Source organism: Manacus candei, unplaced genomic scaffold, assembly GCF_025592945.1.
Source record: "Manacus candei isolate 608988 ecotype Guabito, Panama unplaced genomic scaffold, ASM2559294v1 h1tg000014l, whole genome shotgun sequence".
NCBI lineage: Eukaryota > Metazoa > Chordata > Aves > Passeriformes > Pipridae > Manacus > Manacus candei.
This window is the reverse complement of record NW_026138062.1, coordinates 80,168,577-80,187,848: the sequence shown is the minus strand read 5'-3', so window position 1 is coordinate 80,187,848 and position 19,272 is coordinate 80,168,577. Positions and strand designations below refer to the sequence as shown.

The following is a 19,272-nucleotide window of genomic DNA, read 5'->3' as shown; positions in this document are numbered from 1 at the left end:
AGCCTTGCAAAGAAATGTGCTCTGACATTAGCACAGCAGATAAAAAGCTCATGCTGGAATTTCCATTACCCACATCAAGTGTGCTAATCTGGATGTGCTCAAGTGCTTTGCTTTGCTAAAGACAAAACCTCTTCCTAGTTCTGACTAGCAGTAATGAGTCCAACTCCTGGCCCTGCCCCTCCTCTTCTCCTCACGAGGAAGTTGTAGCTGCAATGGGCTCTCCCTCAGTCTCCTCTTCTACAGCTGAACACACCAAGTGCCCTCAGCCGCCCCTCAAAAGGCTTCCCCTCCTTTTAAGTGTGCTTCCCTGATGCTGGACCTTGCTAACTAGATGGTTTCCCAAACCCCAGAAACTTGTAACTTCTCAATGGAGCTACAAGGCCTACTTTTTCTCCTGAGTTTTTGAAGAGAGAAAAAAAAAAGCCAAAGATCAGAGGAATTATATTATGTCTGCTCTGGAAATGCATTTTTACTAGTCTGCTTCCTAGGGAATATTTATTGTTTGAGTGGGATGGGTATTTCATTATGATAATCATTACAAAAATTAAATTCTGTAAGAGAAGCCCAACCATGGGAGGCAAACCTCTTCATCCTTTTCATTTCTGTACCTAACTTTATCTGAAAAGAATGTTGAATTATTAGCTCATTAGTTTTAAACACTTGTAAATTCCTAAAATGCCAATGGACATCAAGGCAGGGATTGATGTCTCTACAACTCCCTGACAGGAGGGTGTAGCCAGGTGGGGGTTGGTCTCTTTTCCCAGGCAACCATCAGCAAGACAAGAGGGCATGGTCTCAAGTTGTGCCAGGGGAGGTTTAAGTTAAGATATTAGAAAGAATTTCTTTACAGAGAGGGTGATCAGACACTGGAATGGGCTGCCCAGGGAAGTGGTGGATTCTCCATCCCTGGAAATTTTTAAAAAGAAACTGGATGTGGCATCAGTGCCATGGTCTGGGAACCACAGTGGTAGTGGATCAAGGGTTGGACTTGATCTCGGAGGTCCCTTCCAACCCAGCTGATTCTATGATATTGTCCCTTAATTTCTGAGCTGCTGCTTGGGAAGCATTAGCTGACACACTTTACATTTCCAGAAGTCAGTGACAGATAAACACAATAAGTACTATTACCCAAAACAAATGAAAACTGTTACTTCTGAAAGAAACTATGCCATGAAACAAAGGGATTTCTGATGACAGACATTTTGAATGAAAAGCTAACTATGTGAAAAGCAAAAATTTCTACCTTGAGAAACCCAACTAAAACAAATCCTTTTTCTCCTGATGCACCACACACAGCACTTGTAATGTACATGCATAGAAATGAGAATAACTATTAGAAATACCACACAAATAGAAAAGCCACCCCTCACAAAAGAAGAAGGGTTGCAGTACTCTCAGTAGAAGTTAAGAAAAGTGAGGCTGTGGGAAACCAGATGGATGCATTCCATCATGCACAGACACTGATATAAATCAGGAATCTAATCTTTGCTTACACCATCTAAACCAGCACGAGGAGGAAAGCTTTGGCAAAGTGACAGTGACTTCTAACAGCAGCTCTAAGGCACATGGGGACCTGCAAAGCCTAGGTGGGACCTCTACCCTTGGCTGCTGCAAAGGATGTTAATTCAGAATCAGCAACCTAAGGCAAACACTGCATATTTCTCTCCATCTCCAGTGATCCACCAGATCTCGTGGTCAGTAGATCAGCACAAATCATCCCATGATCCTCTCTAACCAGGTTTTTTGAAATAGCACCATATGAACAGCACAGGAAAAAAAAAACAACCTTGCTACAAAATACTCTGCTCAAGTGTTTTCCACTACCTTTCCCTTATATGCAGTCCATCATTAAAATGGGAGGAAGTCCTTGAAGTTATTAGCCCTTGAAAGAATCCCAGAGTAATGCTGAGCATAATGCCTACTTACAAAGAACTAGAGATCCTTATGGAACTATGGTAGCACACATGAAAAAGTCTTAGCTGATTGAGGCCTTTATGCCTCTACCAAGAAAGCAAGCTAATACAAATATAGAGCTACAATTGTTAGCAGTGATAGTGAATCCTCAGCCATTTAAACACCATGTGTTTCACCGACCACTGTCCACTAAAGTGAAATAAATTCTTTGAAGATCTGATGTCACAGAGAGATTTAAGAAACAAATCTTGAGAACTGAGCTAATGTGGAGAATCAGAGTAAGTCCAATGGTGTTCAATGAAGCATTCGAGGAAAAAAGAAAAATCCTTATATTTAAAACACTTCCTCCACTTCCTTTGGTTATAAAAGCACTCTGGAACAAAGCCAAGCCCAAAAGAAAAGCCTATGCTTTCAAAAGTGCTTATCAACAGAAGAGTAAAAGTCAGTGATCATGGATTTACTGTAACCAACTGTTACCTTTTTTCTCCAGTATTTAAGTATAATTATCAAATTCCTTTTCTCTCTAAGAAATTTTTTCTCACAAAATTGAGGAATTCAGATATTTGGTACAAAGAGAAGTTGACAACCTCCCTCAGAGCAGCAGCTCCATCAAACTGCCAGATTTTAGGCAGTCATGCGCAGCAATTCCACAGCACGTTTAAAATATGACAAACACATCTTGAGAACTCACTATATTCTTTTGATTGTACCTAAATTAACAGCCTGGACTCTGAAGCAGTGTTTTGTCTGGCTGGAATGTGAAAAATTACTTAACTGAGCCAGTACACAGCAATATGTGTACGGTGTATTCTGTGTCCTGTGTGTTCATGATACTTTCATATGGGAAATGCAGCTCACTGCCTACAGAAATTCACTGGAGATAACCATAAGGGTTCAGTGCTTAATACCATGACCAGATTTACAACAGTACCTTCATTCAAATAGCAAATAAAGGAACCACATTTCCAGCAGAGTTCTATTCAAGTATGGCAAGCTCTCCTAATGCACTGCTTTTGACAGTCTGGTCTCAAATACTTAACACCCAAATGAGGGCAGGCAAATTGAAAAAAAAAAAAAAAAAAGCAATCAGAATTCATTTTAGCCATTGTGGAGGGAAGAGTGGCCTATCTGAAAGCTGGGGAATAAGAACTGACAAAATGCTTTAGCTGAGGATAACCAGGTCCACCTCAAAATGGAACATCCTCCCTGGAGTCCCTCTCCCATAACTGTGCTGCACTTCACAGGCGTGAAAACAAACATCATCTTGCTCCATCCCAACTTCTTCTGCGCTGCCTAAATAACTATTTAGTCAAGAAATGACTGACATATTGGTTCAGTGTAGATGTCTCTCAAATGAAAAGGACATGTCAACAGTAGTAGCCTCCCCCTACAGATATTGTTTCAGGGAGGCTTTGTACTTTCCTGTGCTGTTTCTGTGGTGTTCAAGTGGCTTTATTCCATGATGACCTGCAACTTTAATGAAAGTGTTACTTTACCTCCACTGTTAACAGTGCTTTTTTACATTTGTTCTGGAAAACATACCAAAATAAAATGCATTAAAAGCAGGAAAGAGGACATATATGCTTGTCAAACTGCTGCTTCCAGTGCTGCTCCACCTCAGAAAGGAAAAGCTAATTCATATTTTCACAGTCTCCTTAGCACACAGCAGAACTTGGGACCTTGAATGGGAGAAAGATTCTGGCTTGAACCACGGTGGTGAACATTTGGACTGTGTACACACAACATCACCTGGAAATCTCAGCTGTCTCTTTACTGGAAATATCTTACAGGTGCTAGGGCCAAGTATTTCCCCAATATAAGTGCAAAAGGTGAAGAACAGTGAGCAACTTTGTTAAGAGCTTTTATCATCATTATGATTCCATTTTTTTCCCCTCTGAGGATCAGCTGGAGTTTTTAAGGAGAAAAAACCAAAGTATAGAAACATGTTTTGTGACTCTTCTAAAAAAAAAAAAAAACCCTCTACAACTCAGACAACTGCTTTCTCTCACAGATTGGCAAATGACATATATAAAATATACTTAAGTAGATATGTATGGGTTTTTTTGAGAGTCTAACATAATTATAATGCTTTATGTTATCTGATGGAAATATCTGTAAAATAACCTATTATCTTGATCTAATGTGAACTTTTGCATTTAAGATTTAAAAAAAAAAAATCAACAAAACCCAACACACTGTTACATTTAGAGACTGAACATTAAATTGAAAATACCATATTCTTTTCACAAAAATAGAACAAGAACTGAAGAAACAATAACAATTTCTTACCTAAATTAATTTCTCAAATACCTGCTCCTGTGTAAGTGTTGACAGCAAAAGCGTGCAAGGAAGAGCAGTGTTTCATATCTGCCTTCACAGTCCCTCTGCACTCTTAATATCTTAATTTTCAAAACTTGTTTTTATTTTTCCGAGCACTGTCTTCACAGATAAGCATCAGATTTTGTTCTTCATCACCACTTTCCTCCCCCTCAGAAACGCTGAATGGGAGAAAACTCTGACTCTTAACTTCCACGAGAAATCCCGGAGGAAAACTGTGGCAGAGGTAGGAATGAAATCCACACATTTCAACCTCACAGGTCTAACCAATGGATAGGATTTAATCACTGGAAAAAAGCACTGGACCTCCTGTGTTATACACTGGTAGCAGTGACTAAACTACAGGGGAGGGAATACCAAAGGGACAGTAAAGGAATGGTTATTAAGCCTTCATCAGCTTTGTTGTTCTCTTCAAAAGTACAATCACTTATAAATACTAAAGGTGCTTTTAATACCTTAAAGCGACATATGAACGTTCTACCTTCAGGAGTTGAAACTGTATTTTGAATAAAAACATCATAAGATTTTACAAAGAAGAGCTCCTCTATTTCTACAGCACTAGCATAACTGAAAAATTTCAATCAGGCTTCAGATCACACTATGCTACTACAACAGTCTTGGCAAGCTTTTTTGTAATGACCTTGTAGTAAAGGTGGAATATGACAAGCTTTTATTTTTACATGTCTCAAGGGTGAAAGCTTATAACCATAAATAAATGCTCCTCCAAACTACTGTGAGTTATGGAGTTTCCCCAGGCTCTACGCTGGATTCACGCTTTCAAAATCTATACACTTCCACTAGTTTTTAATTTTTGCCATAATGTTGCAGCCATATGATACCCTGAGTTATCCATCCCTCAATAAAGAAAACTCTGCAACAGCAGAGCTAATGCCTGACTGATGTCAATAACTGAATAGCTCAGGAATTTGTGAAGATAGTGCAAATAAGACAAATAGCAGTGTTTGTGTCTCCTCCGTGTACATTTATCTCCTCCTGTTCCTAACATGGACAGATGCTGCTGCTCCGTGTTACTTGCTTGACTTTATGGTAATTTTACCTTGAATGAGACATGTGCTTGTCTAATTACATGTTCTGAAGAAAGGACCTAAAGTGGTGGGTTTAGACCCTGTAGGTCTTCCAACTGTGTTAACCAATTCTGGTCAACACAATTTATCTTGGTTTATATGGTTTTCAGTCCAAACAGTGGAATTCATGAAACCTATTCTTTACCAACATTATTTACAAATGCTTATGTAGAGCAACACAATAAACTTGACCATATGCTGTAAGAAAATCTAAGAGATGGTTGGGTAGGACACGACCATTGATGGAAACCTGATGAAGTCCAGAGAAACAAATTGATTCCCAACTAAAAGATAAAATGAGTCATTGCACAACTACTCAGGCAATAACAGAGTGTATTTGCACAACATCCTTCACATGATCCCTCCTGATTTAAACTTCAAATAAGCTGATACCAATTTCATTGACATAATAAGAACAAACAAAATAAATCAAGTGAATAAAGTCCAGAGTGATCTTTGCCTCCTGGATAAGATGCATTTAGACAGTGTATCAACTGCTACGATGATTTATCTTAGAGACTGAGATGTATGTTTTAAGTAGCATTGTTAAAGCTAAATTTAATCTTACATTTAAAGAAGGAGTTTAAATCAGTCTCCTCTTTTAAATGTAAGGCAGAAACAACACACCTCTGCATTTGTAGAGGAACTGACTGAAAGAGAAAAATGTTTAACCCTGGAACTCAAAGACAAAAGATAAAAGACAATTTCTCTGGGATATGGGTGCAGTACAAGTCAAGAAAAAGAGGCATCTCAAAAATCTCCTAGATATTCAACGGGTTAAAAAAAATAGTACTGTTCATATTAAACTTGTGAAGCAAGTGAAATAGAGGTAAAGGCACTTAATGTACTTAAAAGTGTAATATTAAAATAGAAGAAAAGTTTGAAGATATCTCCCATCAATAGGACTTCCTCTAGAAACCAGTTGCGGAGAGAGAATACAGTGTTGTGTATATAGAGACTGGATGGGTACAAAAGCAGTTCTTTGTTAGGAGAAGCAGTGGGACTATGATATGAAGGTTATTTCCCACTGAGAAAAATTAAAACAGAGCTACATAGCTAAGATGGGGGAAAGGAGCACGGCAGAAACAGCTACCAATCCAATCTGTTTTTATATAGATTGGATAGCACAAATTCTATAAAGTTAAGCCAGTTACATCTTTCCCCAAACAGTCTCCTCTTGGGACTTCGGAATCTTCTTGGAAATGTCACCATTTCCAATCTGTTGGCCTCAGGAATCTTAGGAACATGAAGGAATGTTGTCCTTCTCAACAGGCACATGATAAGTGATCTTTCTGGAGGGCTTGTTTTCCCCTGCTACAACAGCAATTGGCCTTTACATTCTTTTTTTTTTTTAGGAGGAGGTTGCCATATTCATCCTCACTATTCCCAACTAAAAAAACCAAACCAAACTAAAAAACCAAATGCAACAACAACAAAAATCCCAAACCTCGCCATGAAACAAACACAAAACCCAACAACCCCCACAACTAAAATCACCAGAAATTCCAATTTGCCTTTGGAAGGGTTATAAAGCCAAGTGCCTTACTACATGAGGTTTAGGGCAGCTCTGGAAATAACTTTTTAACAGCAGATGACACAGAATGTATCAAAGAAATGAAAATGGGGAGCACAGAACTCCTGTCCTCAAATAATTACATTCAAATGAAGACACTTGGCCCCTCTCTTTCCCTTGCTGACTGAAAATTGACACATCATTAGCAGATCTGGTAGGACCACAGAGCCTGGAAACCATTGTCAACTGCTGCCAGAAGATATTTGCAAAAATATTGCCCCCAAAATGTCACAATGGCCCTTCTTAAAGGGTCAAGCAATATTCAAAAGGGTGCTTTGCTAAAGGAAATGCTCATTTATAGAGATCAAGTTAAACAAATCTCATCTGGTGCATTAAGAAACAGTCCTTAAAATATTTATGCACTGAAACAATTCTGACAGTCTGAGATTTTCAGGTGGCACCTTCAGTTTCTGCTTCATCAAATTAAGAGCCATAAATGACCATTTTCAGGTTTCATTTTAGCCCCTACCCTTTAAAATCTTTCTGAACTAGACTTCTTGGAAATGTCACAAGTATTCTGTCCAAAACATGACTGTGCTGTGGCAGCACCTGCCCAAAGTAGTCCAAAGCAAGATCCATCCTTCTATGCAAAATCCAAGTATTTACCCTTTCTGGAGAACACAAAACAATCTCATGCAGTTCCTTCTAGGTAAGGGAAAGTCTAAGAAAGAAAACCATGGTAAAACAAAGCAATCATTGTGTGAATCTATCCTGGAGCTGTGAAATCCTTGAGACACTTCAATTTGACTGGAAGGCTCTGAGCAATCAGATTTAAGAGGGTTTTACTTATTCAGTAGTTAGGTCTAGATGACCTGCAGACCAAATGACCTTCCAACCTAAATTGATTCCAAGTGCCACAAAGCAAGGATAAAGTAGAGAGTTCAACAACTGCTTTACAGCACTTAATACAAGCAGTCTTCAATAAAGTCTGAGAAAATACTTGAAAGGAAATAGCACTGAATGCAATGTTTGAGAGCAAGGGCTCTAGTGTTCTCCTTACAGACAATCCCACGAGGAGGGGGAGGGAAGAGGGAGACCAGCAGTTTTCCCGTGCTAACAATGCACAAACAAAAGACAGCTGGTCCCACAGACTATCACCTTCTAATGAGCTCAGGAAAAGCTCAGATCTCAGGGCAGGGGTGAGCCCCAGCTGCACCTCGCTGAAAATGGCAGCACAAATTCCAGACTTTCAGGAGGGAAAGATGAAGAACCATAAATAAGATCGTAGACATAAAGGAGTGCTGGATTTCATATTATAAGTACCAAAAGTGAGACTCCTGAGAATTCTCTCAGCTGTGAATTGATGTTTCTGATGCCATGTTAGGCACCTGTTTGCCAGTGTGACACTTGAAAAGGATGAACAGAACGTTCTTTAATGCTTAGACAGAGCAACAAGAAAAGCAGTAAGACATCATTTACTTTATGTCTTCCACCACAGGAGATTATAAAATAGGTCCTATGCTTTGGTTAAAAGATAGAACCACTGCAGGACTGAATTCCTTGTGGGCATTGGGTACCTTCATCACAGGGCTGTTTGGCACCAAAGGAAGAGCTGAAGACTTCTTGAAGGCCCTGTGCAACTGAGCTCCAAAGGCAATGCACATCACAGTGTCAAGCCCAGTTTACCAAATATAGCCTCAGTTGTGTATTCAACATTGCTGTGCACTTCTGAAATAAGGGTGTGTTAATGTCCACAGATGAGTGGGGCCCATGAGTAATTGTGACTCATTCTATAACTCCAGTGCCTCCAGGGCAGTTTCTGTTTGAATGGCAATATATTGGGTACATGATCACTGAATATGGATGAGATCGTGCTTATTTGTGCTGAAAATTTGCTTCTGTGCATGTGTTTTGGTTTTGCCTTTTTTTTTTTCTTTTTTTTTTGTTAATTCTGAAGGTCCTAATGTCTTGACCCATTGTTTTACATATATAACAGTACAGGAAAGAGTAAAGCAAATTTCAAAGCATGCATAGGCGAATACATGAACTCAATTTTATTCACTCCCCTCACTCACGACATTCAATGCGTGCAAAGTTTCTGAGGGAAAAAAAGCCATGCAAGGGTTTAAAAAAAATAAATCTGAGCTGTATTTTAATTATTGATTTAATTATACTAATACATTAACACCATCAATTGGCTGATTTTTCTGATTATCTTTATAGTTCCGCATCTTAAGCTAAGCAATGTATATAACTAAACTTTATAAACATCCTGAGTATGAGTTTTTAACTTTCAAAATACACGTAAACATGCATAGATATTTGCCTTAAAACCTGATGTTTAATTATCAGAAAACTCAATTTTATCTGAGAGAAATAACAGAAAAAAATTACATTTTCACGATTTTCTATGAAAATGTATGTTCATACATATAAATACATTGTCATGCATATATATACACAAGCATGCATGGATTTATATGTATATGTAAGTCAAAATACATCCCTCAGGTTACATTTGCTACATCACTGCTTCGTTGAAATTCAGGAAATGGTTTACAGCACTGCTGACCTTACATGATTAGTTCTGAAAGGTTTATTTCTTTGTCACACTGATTTGTGGCAATCACCTTGCTGCTCTGAAGTCATGAATCTCTGTAGGTATTACAGCATGCCTTTCTCTATACTGGTATGCTATCAGAAACAGTGATGATCATTTATACTGGTGTGAAGAGACAGGGAATGCTTAGGAGACATTTAGGAGTTCATTGTTCTCTGTTCAGATATTTATGACGATGATTAGAGATAAAAAATAAAAATTACATTTACATATTTATGAGCATTTTTATGCAATATCTTCATTTCGATTAAAATGCCATAAATATCCCTGCATTGCTATAATGCAAGCCAGAAATCTAACTACAATGCACTCGGTTTTATCTTTCTCCTAAAAACTTCCTAAATTAAGCAACGAACAAAATACAGCATGAGTAGTGCTGATTGATAAAAACAATGAAAATAGCCTGCCCTCAGGTGCAATTACAAAATTGTAAAGAACTAATCTATCATCCGATAAGACCTAAAGATATTTTTCTTTGTTTTGAGAGGCAGGAACAACCTTGTGGGAAATGTGTGGGCTGCAGAACCATGCAATACAAATTGAAGAGCGCAGGCAGAAACTCACCTCTAGCTTTGTTCTTTGTAGCAGCCACTGGAAGCAAGGAAAAGATTGCACAAGAAGAAGAGAACAAAGATAGATTAGACAGAAGTTTGAGCAGGTAAGAATACAGAGAAACTTTATCACTATCGATTCAAAGCTAACAAACACAGTTTCTAGGATTATTTGGCCTATTTATTGGAGACACTGCAGTGCTATGAGATAGTTCAGATCTATGATTCTGTCAGAAACCCTGTGTTGAAAACTTAGAAAATATATCAGAACACGCACTCAAAAAGCATGTCGAGGAAAGCAGAAAAATCGTGGACCATTAATCACAAGCAGGTGAGAACATATGTACACACATTTGTGAATTCTAAAACTTACAGCATGATTTGCCTGGCCAAAAGTGCATTCTGAAGTACCTGAATCTTACATCATTCCCTTGCTCCTATTTCTTGAAACACCAATGCAAACAAACATCGGTTAAACTGCAGACACTCCAATGATTTATAATCTCTGTTACATGATCACTGTTTTTCTTCATTGAAGCCTGTATCTTCGGATTGTTCTTGCGCCGATGGAGCACACAAAGCAAAAGGGGCAGACAATATTTTAATGAACAGTGATCAGTGTTCAAACTCAGAGAAAAAGGGAGAGACTCCAAAGCCTTCCCTGAGTATCCTGAAATCACACAGTTTCATGCTATTAACTGTGTATGCCCAACAAGGTAAGAAAAACATGAGTACAGCTTAAAATGTTCCACTAACCTCTGCCCTACTACCAAAATAAATAGAATCATTATTTTCTGTTTTCTGAGGCTCATAGATAATGCTGTTGATAATCAGGACCCAAAGTTAGAATGGAATCACTCTGTTAGCTAAACTACACAAAAAAGTACTATCCACAACTCTCTAAACTATCAAGTGCACTCTGAAAAGGCTTTCATTCAAGAGCATCTCCAGGAAAAAAAGGTACCTCAGAAAAGAAACCCAAGGTAATTCCTCTCATGCTGGCCCTTCTTGTAAGACAACTACATTAACAAGTCAAAGGCAGCTACACTTGTGATCAAAAGGCACAAAAGAAAAGGAGAAAGACCCAATTCCCCATCTGCTCTATTTGCTGCTCTTGTTCATACCTAGAGGAGTTTGTTTAGTTGGTTGGTTCGGTTTTGTTTAGTTTTTTATTTTGTTTCGTTTGTTTTATTTTGGTTTGGTTTGGGCTTTTTTGGTCTGCTGTTTTACCAATCAGTCTTTACTAAGACAAAAAAGAAGACATAGCAGCGAAGGCCAATTTGCCATATATATGAAGAAATTGCTGGAAAACTGAGACATTTAACAAAAAACGTCGGTTTTCCAGATATTAATTTTTTTTCTACACTGATCCCTCCTTTGCTTCCAGGTGCACCATGCCCAATTGGCATAATTCTCCTGGCAGTGAAAACAAAACAAAAAAAGCAGTCTCATGATGTCTACACTCAGCATTACCTTCATGAAACAGCTCTGCTTTGGGAGGTGCAATGAGTGCAGATGCTCCTGCAGAGCTCTTTCCATAAGGCTATTTAACCAGACACATTCACCTGCAAAACTGCCTGTAAATCTTACATATGCTAAAAATTGCTTGTGCAGTAAACAAAATTAATGGTGCCGTTCTAATTTCACAAGAAGTGAACGGTTTCTCCTTCATGCAAATGTAAGTCGATAATGAATGCACCGAGTTCATCAACCTGTTCATTTTCTCTCACTTTCCCCTTCTTTTTCAGTCCTAAGAATTACATCCACGTGAATGCATTATCACTTCTACTCAGATTACTCATATAAACTCAACAAAGGTCTGGAGGAAATACTATCTCCCCTTCCCTACAGGAAATTTAAAAGCAACAGGAGACTTTATACTTACTTAATCTCAATAAAAAAAGATGTATGAGTGAGTGTGGATATGTAAATACATTATACATTAAAATACTTATGTACTTGAATTCTTCAGAATAAATAAATATACACACATATGCATATGGAAATGATATAATCTGTGTATGGGTACATATATACATGTATATTAGAAGAATCCATGCATTCTATGATTAGACAGCTTTATTTTGAAGCGTGTGCACTAGACAGAGCATTATTACCTATCATGTATCAGTAAATAAAGAAAAGATATAAATGAGATTGTACATTATAAGTGGAAGTAGGGCAGGTTACTAGGCTTGTTAGGCCAATTATAACTCCCTGCAAATCCACTAATAGAGGACTAGATGACAGTAACCTTCTTAAAAATGTCATGTTCGATACTTGTAAGTTTTTCCACTGACAGCACGGTCCAATTACAAGTAAATTCGTAAAGTTCAAATGGCACAACAGCCAAATTAGCTGAAAATGGTCTTTCAAGATATAATTCTGCCTACTGCAGGCAACTAGCTGGAGCTGTGTCCATCAACAACCCATCTTTTTGAAACCTAGCATGAGGGAAAATTCCCTTTCACTGGTATCACTGAGGTAGGTATTTCTCTTTCCAGAGGGAAAAAAAACCACAACTCTCTTCCCTCTTTACTCTCCTTGCCATTCTGTGTAAAGAGAATACAACTTTCAGCTATACCCATTATGTTTGAAAATTTTTATCTACTTATCATCATTAGATGAAAAGTCATAGAGGACAGGCATAGATAAATGTTTCAAACCAGCATCAGCAAGACTGATATTTAGCAGAGGGAAGGTGAGATCTTGGTTAGAGCACCAGATGTGGGATAACTCAGCTTTTTATGCCACTAAAATCAGTGACAAAAGACCTGTGGGTTTTAACAAATAATGTTACAGTCAAAGGACCCACTTTTGCTCTAAGTCTTCAGCAAGGCAGTTGATTTCTCTGCATTTCACATAACACATTCTCTTCTCCCCCACCTAGACCTCCTTGTCTGCTGATTAAAGAGACAAAGTCTTCAAGGCAGTGAGTCTCTCCTCAAGCTAGTACACTCGTAGGACATTGATCTGAAATTTCTGTAACACAAGTAAAATGGTTTAGGACTGGCCATTTTGGGGTACAATGTAACCTAAAACCTAGGATTTGCTGTATATGGCTGGCACATGCTTTATTTGGCTAAATGAACAAGACAATCAGCAAACTGATAAAAAGGAAGGGCAATGACTTCTGGTACTTCTGTATGTTCAGGGATTTCTGTAAAAACCATTTATAAGGGTGTTTTTCTCCTTAGTTGCTCTGTCTTGTCTTTCTTAGGAAATTGATTCTGGACAGGGAGGCATACTACAGAAAAGTGTGAACAATGACCTTCGTTGGAATTCAAGGAAAATTTTAAAGACCGGAGAAGAAAGAAAGACAAAGTGGGAAGAAAGACCGTATTTTCAGAAGTTGAGTTGAAAGGCATGACAGAGCTACTGGATTTCTAGGTAAGGCTGAGAAATAAATCTCTTCTACTTTCTCTATCAAGATCAAACAGCACTGTACTTTCTGAAGGCTCTTCTGGTCACGGGATATGTAAAACAAAAAGGTTGGAAAGGTCTGTAGGGCGAGGGGAATCACAGAACAGCAAGAAGTCAAGGTCAGAGATCTCAGGGGAGTCCACTATGAGAGATCCAGAAAGGAGAGGACAACCGTGCCAGGTGCTCAGTCGTGGCAGTTAATTTTCACAGAACTAAGGTTTTTAGGGCATTTTCAAATCAGAAAAGCAATTCTGTTGTAGCTGTGCCGCTGAAACAACGTTTTTTAAAAATCACTGCCTGAACATAAAAAGCTAGATTCAAATTTCAAAACCCCTAATATACCCTTGCTCTCAAATATCAATAATATATTGTGCTTTATTTTCTGTGATATATCTTTCTGACTTCTTGCTTTTTGTATGCCAACAATTGTTAAATTACATTCTTTGATAAATGGTGGCTACAAGTTGTTCAATCTTTTCTCCACACTCAGCTGTCTCTACAGTGTTCAATTTTGTGGACATTTTTAGACAGATTTGATATAGCATTTATTTTATTTTTCTCTTATATGTGATTTATTATTCAATCTGAGGTTTTGTCTTCTGTCTTTGGAAAAAACTGCATCTTTCCAATTACTTCAATAGCTCAGTAAAAATAAAAAAAAGGGAAAAAGTATTTCCCCCTGATATCCAGCTTACTTAACCTTTTATTTCAGAAGGAGAAAGAAAAAGGAAAGTGAAAGGTTTGAGGTCAGTCTTGTTTTCATTTCACCTATTCCATGCACTAAGAATGCAGACAGAGGAAAAACCAGTCTAAGATCTAAATGTTATAATGACTGTATTCAAGAAAAGAAACAATATGAAAGTCACGTTGCACATAGTGTCACATAAAGCACATTGCATTGATTTTCTCCTGAATACAGTAATGCACATTTCCAGCACATCTGGAGGTCCTCTCTTCAATAAAAAATTAAGACATCAACAGTCTACAGGATGGATGTATTTAGTTATCTGTATTTTTTGCTTCAGTCTTAAAACCTTTTGTGATCGTGGAACGTGAAAAATGATCAGAGACGCAGCATACAGAAATACCTCCCACCCCCACAGAAAATCACAAACACCCACACAACCCTGCTCCCCAACACACCCAATATATAATGCATATAATGCAGATTTTCGGTTTTCCCAAAAAAGGTCATTATTTTTACACTACCCAAATTTAGAATTTTCTCTTTAATTTTAGGGTGATGATGACAAGAATATTTTTTTTTTCCCTTTGGGTAGACTGATGGATTATCACTGATCATTTAGGTCACCTAAATGCCAACTCTACTTCTCTGACTGGAAAAGCTCCTTTGTGTGACAGAAGGCTTAGTAGGATAATTTTCTCCAGAAAATAATGCCGCAGACTAGAGACCTATTCAAAGCAAGGATACCAGTGCTATAATTCATCACGCTTTCCCCCCTCTTTTTCAAAACCAACATTTTCCAAAAGCCACTGAAGGAAAAAGAAACCACCACCATCACTTGAAATTCTTGGTGGGAATTTTGAGTCTCCTGCATTCAGGAAGACATTGCTGCCAAGATTTAGAAGAGTGGCTGACAGATGACAGAGAAATCTGGGATGTTAGGAGTTCTTTTAGCTTTGGATACAGTATAAAAACCCTAGATACAGTGTCACAGATAAATTTGTTTACTTCTGGTTTTCTAATCTCTCATATGATAGCCTTTATTGCTATACCTTTGCATTTTATACTGTATATTCTTTTTTATACATAAGTTCTGCACACTCTTCTCATGGAGGTTTCTAAAACATCAGTTAGTGACATTTGCAGATATAATCAGAATCCAGATATTCCTAGATAAGCTTTCCTCTCTGCATTTATATAACCATTAAAAATCTGTGCAGTCGTGCACATGTAATTAAATGGAATCGAAACATGTGACCTTCTATTATTCTATTTATTCTCTCTTTGCATCATTCTAACCACAACACAAGTTCCTAAAACGACATCAGCTAATTTCTCTCAGAAAGAGATAAATTTCACTTACTCAACTCATTGATTGATCTTCAAAAAACCAAGAACGTTTTTGGTTCTGAGAATTTAACGCGTTTTTTTCCCTCAGGGTTCAAGAGAAAAACTACAAATGAAGTGAAATGCAACAACAGTATGTGATTTTGCCATGACAAAAATTGATTTTTTTTTTTAATCACAGTTGTAACATTAAATGTATAAAATATAACGTATATTGAATATATGGTATATAGTAGGGATTACGTGTGTATATAGTAATTTGTAATAATTTTTCCTCTTAGAACATAAAATACAGTCTTGAAGATAGAACTGAAAAAGGGACAAAAGTGCTAATTTGGAAGGGTTTATGAAGAGGTCAGCTACTGCATCCTCTGGGCTTGAAGCATCATGAGTTGTCTTTGGACCTCTCCTAACAGATTGACAAACACATTGTTAAAATATGTGCTGATGGGGACTTCAAAAGCTCTCCAGGTAATCTCTTTTAGTGCATAGTTGTCCTCTTAAAGGTGAATTGTTTTGCTGACATACAACCTAACCATCCCATGTAGGAGATTAGCTCAATTACTTGAACCTTCTCATACCTTCCATGAGTAGAAACAATAGAACACAAACTTCTTTAATGTAACCCTTTGCAAATTAGAATTTTTAACTCTTCTGTGCCTAAAAAATCACATTCTTCCACTTCCTTAATATAATGTTTTTCAACTTCCACTTCATTGTCTTCCTCAGTTTTAAAACTGACGAGATCTTCACAGGCAGTGACTTGTATTATGTGGCACTAATCACAAAATATTGAAAAACATGCAGCTCCATTTTCTTTCTGAAAAGTAGACTATAAATACAGTAATTTTGTTCTCAATACTCATTACAGCTGGCATGATGGAGATCAGCAGAAGCATCTTATAATCCAAACATCACTAGAGTTCAGGGTTCCAGCTGTGTAGCTGACCCACATCAGCAGCTGGAAACACGTCACACTATATGACTGCATAGTGAAAATAGAAGATGAGTATAATCATGCCCTAAAGGCTCCTCTTAAAGGCATGGAGATAACATGATTTGCCTGTCCCAAAATGCCAACTTTATGCATGTTATAATACAACTGGACACGTAACTTCTATAAGCAATGCAAGTTGCAAGTAAGCAATTTTATCCTAAGCTGGGTTTCCGTAAATCATCACAGAAATTTCACTTGCAGATAAATAATACAGTTGATAAAGAAGAGTAAATACAATTTTTATATTCTGTTTTATCAAGGTAACAATGTTTTAAGAAGTCTGTATAAAGGCAACTCTGGAGTTGCAGAATAAAGAACTCTGCAAGGCCATAAGCGTGGTTCTGTCAGGCAGAAATGCAAGTACTCAGTTCAGCCCTCAGATCTATTTTGCACATATTCTAAAATATAAAAATATATTTGAAAAACCTTGATATTTATTCATCACCTCAGACAAGCTATCAGAATCGTTCATCACACTGAAGGTGCACGCACACATACTTGCCCAACTTCTGTGTGTGTCGGGTCTCCAGCACAAACAGAAAGGAAAAGATCCTACTTGGAAACACTTAGCAAACTATTTAGCCACAAATTGGCTGTCATCGTGTGACTGTGATTGGGCAGAAGCAGCTGTAAAGCAGCGAAGCTTGGGTTTCTTTTCACATCTGCAGATCAATCCATGAGAAACACCTCAAACTATGCCCTGTCCATTTTTCTCAACCCAGGAGCAACCTGTGACATTCACGTCTCATGTCAGGTTGTTTTTTTTGTTTTTTTTTTTGCTAATGTATATTCTATCTGACACTATTACAAACAGAAATTTCCTCAGTCCGCTGTGCTTATATACATCAGTTTCTAGTCACAGTCCACAGGTCTGATAACCCACAAAGGGCCAATGGTTCCTGTATTTGAAAACAGACAATCTGCATGAAATCAAAAATATTCTAATCCAGAGCAAGGAGTTCGGTAGACAAACAGACGGGGTCCTCCTTATGTTACCTCTACTTACAATTAAATCATCTACTATAAGCCTTAAGAAGGTTTTGGAAAGGTTTGTAATTGCATGATACTTTCCCTATTATTTATTTTTCTCTTTTTTTTTTTAAATATCACAGCCCTTGGTATCTCTGTATAAGAAGTGTTACATCACAACCATAATAGATCATCCCTATGAAATGCTTTCTTAATAAGGTTAAACTATACATTAAGGGCCATTGGGGCAGCAGCAATTGAAACATGTGGAAAGCAGCACATATTTGAAAGGACAGAGAACTAAAACCTTAAACAGAAAAATAAGATTTTTTTTTTTTAAATCCCCAAATATTATCAGTTCATACTTTTCCAGATATTGAGAGACAAACTTGGGTAACTGGCAGTAGTGATGGAAAAAAAAATACCATAGTAAATTCAGTGCAGAGCTCAAACATTTGGATTTTCTTAGGTTTAAGTGAACATCAGTACCTATGTTCTAAACCTAAGCACTTCTTCAGCTGGAGAATGGGAATTTCAGGTGTAATAGCAAACCAACCACAGTATTTTGTTAAGACCCCCAAATACCAAAATAAAACTTACACCAAAATAGGACTATCTCACTCAAACAATTCAGCTTCAAACACATTTATTCTCAGAAACATGGTAGGAAGACACATGACATTCCATATGATTTATTTATAGCATCTATCCCAGTTTGGATAATGGGGAACTCAAGGCAAATCTTTCAGCCTTATCATATGGCTACCAGTGAAGTAGTATTAAAAAACAACTTTTGCATTTTTTAATGTCATTTACTGCTGTTTTTTCTATATTTTTCTGGCAGTTCAAGGAACAAGGGTAAACTAAAGGAAAAAAAACCAAACATTAAGAGTGTGTATTGTGCCCAAAGTTCAAATATTTGACTGCAATTTATCATCTGCTATTCATAATCATATAAAAAAAATAAAAGGCTAACTCCTATTTTTTTCTTTATATCTGACTTTGCAACAAAGGACTCCAGTGTTGGAAACAGAAAGGACTCAGTGCCACTCCATGTTGTCAGCCAATATCAAATTTGATGCCTACTAGTGCTCTTAAGGTGAAAAGTTGCCTTGGCAAGACTTACTAAATAAGACTTCTTTTTGTAGCTTGGGTGAGACACATAAATGAGGAACTATTTTTATAAGAATGCACTGTCCAGAGATAAATTTCATCCTTACTATCATTTTTTTTGATCTGACACCATCTTTCACTGTATATCTGAAACTTTACCTCACTATATGCGTTAATTTAACAATCTAGTCATACTAAAAAGAACAATTTCATTTCCTGTATATAGTTATAATCTTCTGCTGTGGTTTTAAATATATTTATGTGTTGAACATGCAAACAAATACAGTTAAAATAATCAGGTATCCTAGAACTTTCTCACAGTTGCAAGAAATTCACAAACTGAAAATTCACAAATTGAAGCAATTCACAATTCTAGAGTAAAGATTTTACAACCACCCCCACTCTTTTCTTGTATAAAGAAACACAAGCCAATAATTCTATACGAGATTAAGACTGGAGGGATGAATACCCAGAATCTACAATCATGTACCCAGATATTCAGAATTTGTAAACTCATAGAACAGTCACTAAGTTTCCCAGGCAGGAAAGAAAGCAATATTAAATTTAGAATTTAAAACACTGTTTAAAAGGCTTAAAAATGAAAGTTTTAAAAAAGCTATAATTGTTTCAAATGTTATACTCTTTATACTGCCATGAGCCCCATTTTTGTTTGATCTGAGCATTGAATGCACTTCTATTCCTCCTTGAATTATATTGC

At 37.2% G+C, this 19,272-nt stretch overlaps 1 protein-coding gene across 6 annotated transcripts in view; it reads right to left on the bottom strand.

Moving 5' to 3' along the window:
* Window positions 1-19,272, bottom strand: part of CADM2 (cell adhesion molecule 2) — a 611,005-nt gene that overhangs the window by 203,256 nt on the left and 388,477 nt on the right. For 2 of the 6 annotated variants that reach the window (XM_051780129.1, XM_051780131.1), the window contains exon 2: window positions 10,034-10,060. The exons of the other annotated variants lie outside the window; for them this stretch is intronic. In XM_051780129.1, coding sequence (XP_051636089.1) covers window positions 10,034-10,060 — 27 coding nt within the window. The remainder of the gene's footprint in view (window positions 1-10,033; window positions 10,061-19,272) is intronic. 6 annotated transcript variants of the gene reach the window in all.